Raw genomic sequence first — 6,762 nt, forward strand, 5'->3', positions numbered from 1 at the left:
TGTGTGTGTGTGTGTGTGTGTGTGTGTGTGTGTGTGTGTGTGTGTGTGTGTGTGTGAAAGAGAGAGACAGAATCATCATCATCATCATCATCATCATTTTAATATCTACTTTTCCATGCTTGAATGGGTCAGATGGAATTCATGGCAGCAGATCTTCTGCAGCCGGATGCCCTTCCTGTCACTAACCCTCACTTGTTTCCAAGTTAATATTTCTCTTTCACTGGACAGGCTGCAAAGGAATGACTCTGCTTTTATTTGCAGTGATATTTTCTTACATGCCATCACATGATGTCAAAACCAAGGGACACACACACACATACACAAACATCATTGTCATCATCATCATCATCATTGTTTAACATCTGCTTTCCATACTGGCACGAGTTGGACGGTTTGACTGAGGACTGGCTAGCCAAGAGGCTGCATCAGGCTCCACTCTGATTTGGCAAGGTTTCTACAGCTGGATGCCCTTCCGAATGCCAACCACTCTTTGGTTGTTTTTTACATGCCACCGGCACAAGAGTCAGTCGGGCAGTACTGACATTGACCATGCTCAAAAGGTGCTTTGTTTGTGCCACCAGCATGGGAGCCAGTTGGGCAGCACTGGCAACCCACGCTCGAATGGTGCTTTTTACATACCACTGGCACAGGTGCCAGTCAGGTGGCACTGACAAAGGCCATGTTCGAAAGGTGTTTTTTATGTGTCACTGGCACAGGAGCCACTCAGGCAGCACTGGTAACTCATCAAAATCAATGATATACTAACTTCATAAGAAACACTCTGTGCAACTGCACGAACAGACCCCAGTAAAGCATATTTAGAATTAGAAAACCAGCCAGCCCCCATAACCACATAAGCACCAATCCTAGAGACACACAAAAACAACATTATTCTCATACCCCCACCCATAGCCATAAAAATATAACTATTATATAATATTCTTTTCTACTCAAGACACAAGGCCTGAAATTTTGTGGGGAGGGAGCCAGTCGACTAGATCGACCCCACTAAGCAACTGGTACTTAATTTATTGACCCCAAAAGGATGAAAGCCAAAGCTGACCTTGGCAGAATTTGAACTCAGAACATAAAGACAGATGAAATACCACTAAGCATTTCACCCAGCGTGCTAACATTTCTTATTTCTTTACTGCCCACAAGGTGCTACACACAAAAGGACAAACAAGGACAGACAAATGGATTAAACCGATTATATCGACCCCAGTGTGCAACTGGTACTTATTTAATCAACCCCGAAAGGATGAAAGGCAAAGTCGACCTCGGCAGAATTTGAACTCAGAATGTAACGACAGACGAAAGACCGCTAAGCATTTCGCCCGGCGTGCTAACGTTTCTGCCAGCTCGTCACTTTACTATTGTATAATATTCACAAAAACAGAGCAAAAAATAACCTTAAAAATGGACAAATAAGGAAAGGAAAATAATTAAATAAAGCAGGTTTAATATATTCGTTAGTAAACAATTTAATTGCATTCGACAAAGATTAAGGCAGCCTTATTAAATTTACCTCATTTGGACCTTTTTTGCAATTGAAAATATCTTAAACCTTTCCACTCTAGTAATGTAAAAAAAGCAACCACAAATGATACACAAAAACATGCCACCGTATATGAAACTAATTCAACAGACATTATGTGCGTGCGTGTGTGCATGTGTGATTGGACTGTTTATTTTCTGCATGTTTTCGCCCTGCATACTTCAGTGATGGTGATCTCCTGTTTACATCCCCCATAAACAATATAGCTTTATCCTCTTTTACTCTTTTACTTGTTTCAGTCATTTGACTGTGGCCATGCTGGAGTACCACCTTTTAGTCGAGCAAATCAACCCCAGGACTTATTCTTTGGAAGCCTAGTACTTATTCTATCGATCTCTTTTGCCAAACTGCTAAGTTACGGGGACGTAAACACACCAGCATCGGTTGTCAAGCGATGTTGGAGGGACAAACACACACACACACACACACACACACATAGTAGAAGACACTTGCCCAAGGTGCCACACAGTGGGAGTGAATCCGGAACCATGTGGTTGGTAAGCAAGCTACTTACCACACAGCCACTCCTGTGCCTATATCCCTTAGTGATTTTGATATGTGCTGGTACCATGACACCACCGAGTACATTGGCATCAGGAAGGGAATCTAGCCATAGAAACCATGTCAAAACAGACAATTGGAGTCCGGTGCAGACTTCTGCCTGGCCAGCTCCTATCAAACTGTCCAACCCATGCCAGCATGGAAAACAGACATTAACCCTTTCAATACCAACCCAGCTGAAACCGGTTCTGTAGTACTTGTTTTCATATATTTTGAATTAAAATCATCCACCAAACTTTAGTCACAATTTATGTGCCTAACACTAGCTTAATGATAACGAAGTCATTTTACTAAATTCTTTGTTATATTTAAAATAATTGAAAGAAACACAGAACATCTCAAAATAAATAGAGTAACGAAAGGGTTAAATGATGATGATGATGAAGACCAGTAAAATAATAAATACATTACTTGAGAAACAAATACCGGTTGGCAGCAGGGAGATCTTCTGCTTGTTGACTGCAAGTTTTGTCTAACCCATGCCAGCATGGGAAAATGGACATAAAAGACCACAACAACAACGATAGTGGTAGCAGTGACAGCAGCAAGTGTTGTTTGCTGTTGTGTGGTGGTCTGGATTTGTTGTGTGGTCATACGTGAGTGGTGGTGTCTGGGTTGTAGTGTGGTGTTGTAATAGTGTAAATTAACGTATTTTAACGTGTATAACAGAACCCTTTTCCATCAAAAATTAAGTTTAAAAAACATGTGAGTTTCTTATACATGGATAGTATTATAATCCCTTACAAAACCTTTTTTTTTCCAAATTTTAAGCCCCCAAAATTAGGGGGTTCCTTCTACACGAGGGTTCCTTATGCACGAGGGTTCCTTATGCACGTTAAAATACAGTGTGATTCATTTTTATTTCCCATACATGGAAAGTTACTTTATTATTTCTCCAGAGTTTAACACTGACCACTGTCCATTGTCATTTTTTCCAGCAACCAACCCTCTCAGACATGACCATGTACGAGATGAACTTTTCCCTACTGGTGGAGAAGATGTTGAGTGAAATTGTCGATCCAGCCTATCGTCAGATTGTGGTGGAGGTAAGCATCACACACACACACACACACACACACACACATCACCTTTGGTTTTTTCCCCTTCCTGTAAGGGCAGGGCTTTGAATATTGGTTTCAAGTCTCGCCACAAAGCCAGCAAGTTCAGGGGGTCAGGGTTAGCAGATTACATCGACCCCAGTACTTAACTGGTACTTATTTTATTGACTCCTAAGGGATGAAAAGCAAAGTCCACCTTAGCTGAATTTGAACTCAGAACCTAAGGATGGATGAAATGGTACTAAGCATTCTGCCCAGCATGCTAATGACTCTGCCAGCTTTATTGAAGTTGAAGAAAAGGTTTCTTGTCCAGCGGCGGCAAAGTGGCTGAGCTCCTTTCAATGCAATAACCAAGAACCTTAGCATTATGTTGTGCTTGAGAAGATTGATCAAGCCAAGTGAAATCATAGTTGTGGCTGTGTTTCCTGTGTTGGTCCTCACAGAGCCAAAGTGGTTGAGCTCCTTTTGAGTGTTGGGTCTCATAGAGGCAATGACCAAGACCTTTGGCATTGTGTCATGCTTGAGAAGAGGAAGCCCATCAAACCAAGTAAAATCATAGTTGTGGCTGATGCTGGTGTCATGTAACTGGCACCTCCTGTGCTGGTGGCACATAAAAAGCACCTTTCATGTGTTGGGCTTCACAGAAGCAAAGTGCCTGAGTTCTTTTCAATGCAATGACCAAGACCTTTGGCATTATGTCATGCTTGAGAAGAAGATCCACCAAACCAAGTGAAATTGCCGTCGTGGCAGATACCATTGTCACGCAAAGGCACCCATGCCAGTGGCTTGTAAAAGCACCCATTACACTCTCGGAGTGGTTGGTGCTAGGAAGGGCATCCAGCCGTAGAAAACCATGCCAAATCAGACTGGGGTCTGGTGCAGCTTTCCAGGTTACCAGCCCTGGTCAAACCATCCAACCCATGCCAGCATGGAAAACAGACGTTAAATGATGACGATGATGACAGCTTCACAATGTTTGAGGTGTCAGAGGATAGAGAAAGACTATGCATCATTTAGCGGGCATTTTAGAGGGACTATATATCGTAGAATATATGTGGAGGGACTATATATGATAGTACATATCATAGTATAGGAGCTATATAGCATTTGGGGAAATGGGGAGAGAGAGAGAGAGAGAGAGGGATTGTATATGGAGGAGAGGTACTATGTAACATCTGCTAATGATGAAGTTTAACTCTTTGATACCAGTCATCCACAACGTCCCACACAAAGAAAGAACTAAGATATAATGTTTGAAGTACGAGTGGTCCTTAATCCACCCATCTCCAGCCCAGCATGGCTTTCAGTTCCATCTTGACTGATTGATTGAACCATTCACTGGGCTTTGTGGATGATCAGTAACAGAGGGTGGTCATGTGTATGGACTCTACTGTTGACTGGTCTTGTGAGTGGTCAGTAGTTATGATGTGGTCATAGACTGTAAATGGATTGATCATGTGGTACAGTAAATTAGAGTGATAATATCGTTGGTCGTAATTTATCATCACTGACCACTGGACTCTTTATCCATAACTTGTTTCTTCGTATGTCTTGTCTTATCTTTTTTATTTATTTATTTTTTGTTGTTTTTCAGTCTTTCATGGTTGTGGCCACAATCCTTGACCGTAATCCAGAGTTGTGTTTCCCACAGGCTGTCAACATGGACAAGGTAATTGAAATCATCATCACCACCACCACCATCATCATCATCATCATCATTTAACATCCATCTTCCATGCTGGTATGGGTTGGACACTTTGAAAGGCTCCAACTATTGTTGGTTTCGAATACATGCTTTGACATGGTTTCTACGGCTGGATGCCCTTCCTAATGTCAACCACTTCACAAAGTCTGTACTGGGTGCCTTTTAATATTCGTTTTCCATGCTGGCATGGGTTGGACGGTTTGACTGAGGACTGGCAAGCCAGGAGGCTGCACCAGGTTCCAATCTGATCTGGCAAAATTTCTACAGCTGGATGCCCTTCCTAGTGCCAACCATTCCGAGAGTGTAGTGGGTGCTTTTTACGTCCCAAAGGCACAAGAGCCAGTCAGGCAAGCCTGGCATCAATCACATTCGGATAGTGCCTTTTACATGCCACCGGCACAGGAGCCAGTCAGTGGGTACTGGCATCGGCCATGGACAAAAGCCAGTCAGTGGGTGCTGGCATTGGCCACATTCGGATGGTGCTTTTATGTGCCACCATTCTGGTAAATATTTGAATTTTGAGAGAACAACAATTATTGAGGACAAATTACTTCAGTTATTATTCTCACCATATTGTTTCTTCGAATAATTAATTATATGGAAAGGTCCTGAGTTCAATCATGGGCACCCATTCATATCAGAATATACGTATTAAGTCTTTTGGTGCAAGCTGTGTGCACATAGTTTTCAGGTTCAGTCCCACAGCATGGCACTTTGGGCAAGAGCCTTCTAGTGTAGCCTTGGGCCAACCAAAGGTTTGTCAGTGGATGTGGTAGATGGAAACTGGAAAGAAGCCCATTACGTGTGTGTGTGTGTGTGTGTGTGTCTTCTTGTCTTGACACCACATTGGAAACACTAGCGTATGTAGGGAGTGCAGGGGGGACAGTCTGCCCCAAGCAGCACTTTTAAAGGGGTGGCACTTTTCATCCTGTTGTAGGCAATATGTGCTTTTTGCTAGGGTCCATGGGGGGAGGGGCAAACAGAAGGGCCGCCCCGGGCAGCACACACTCTAGCTACACTAGTGACTAGAAATGAGTGCCACCATCATACAAGTGACGTAAATCATTTTTTTGTTAATTTATTTTGTTTTTTGTTTTGTTTTTTTTCTTCCTCACAGATTTTGGAGAATGCATTCTCTCAGTTCCAGCAAGATCTGTCCCGAGATGGTCAAGTGGAGAAAGAGAAAATCACTCTACACATGTTTGTCAGTACCCAATCAAACGTGAAGCAGGGTACCATCAGCTACATAACCAAATCTGTGGTGAAGCAGGTATTGGAAGGTGACCTGAAGACCACACCTAACGAAATGTGTCTACTCTCATAACACATTTCACCACCACCACCACCTTCGTCTCTCACTCGCTTTCTCTCCTGTCTTCAACCCATGGCTCAGGTGGTGGTGTTGCCCTGATTACAGATGGAATCAGTGGAGAGACACACACACACACACACACACAATATTATACCCACACAAGTATATTTAATCAAAAACATACATGTGAATGAAGACAATCATACATTTATATACATGTGTAATTAGATGGGTATTAATACAAAACACACACACACACACACACACACACACACCTCAGAAAAAGACAGTCACATGCCAAATCAGATACACACAAATAGATAAAGGAAGATCTAGGCACAGCCACCTACATTGATAGTGGTACTTTCACACACACACACACACACACACATTATGTAACACAGACAAAATTCAAAGAAATCTCTTTCAATATCCAAGAAATAAGTGATATTTTTTGACAACAACAACTCTAACCATTGTTCAAACTGTTGCCCTTTGACCTCCAGCTCTTATCTAATGGTATTGTTTCTGTATCAGACATCTGCATGGTTTGTGATAACACAGCATA

At 42.3% G+C, this 6,762-nt stretch overlaps 1 protein-coding gene across 1 annotated transcript in view; it reads left to right on the plus strand.

Moving 5' to 3' along the window:
• LOC106874307 (phosphorylase b kinase regulatory subunit beta) overlaps positions 1-6,756 on the plus strand; it is a 43,149-nt gene extending 36,393 nt beyond the window's left edge. The window contains exons 20-23 of the mRNA XM_052973427.1: positions 1,581-1,584; positions 3,058-3,165; positions 4,772-4,846; positions 6,000-6,756. Coding sequence (XP_052829387.1) covers positions 1,581-1,584; positions 3,058-3,165; positions 4,772-4,846; positions 6,000-6,206 — 394 coding nt within the window. The 3' untranslated portion in view covers positions 6,207-6,756. The remainder of the gene's footprint in view (positions 1-1,580; positions 1,585-3,057; positions 3,166-4,771; positions 4,847-5,999) is intronic.
• The last annotated feature ends 6 nt before the right edge of the window (positions 6,757-6,762 follow it).

This window comes from Octopus bimaculoides, chromosome 1 (assembly GCF_001194135.2).
Source record: "Octopus bimaculoides isolate UCB-OBI-ISO-001 chromosome 1, ASM119413v2, whole genome shotgun sequence".
NCBI lineage: Eukaryota > Metazoa > Mollusca > Cephalopoda > Octopoda > Octopodidae > Octopus > Octopus bimaculoides.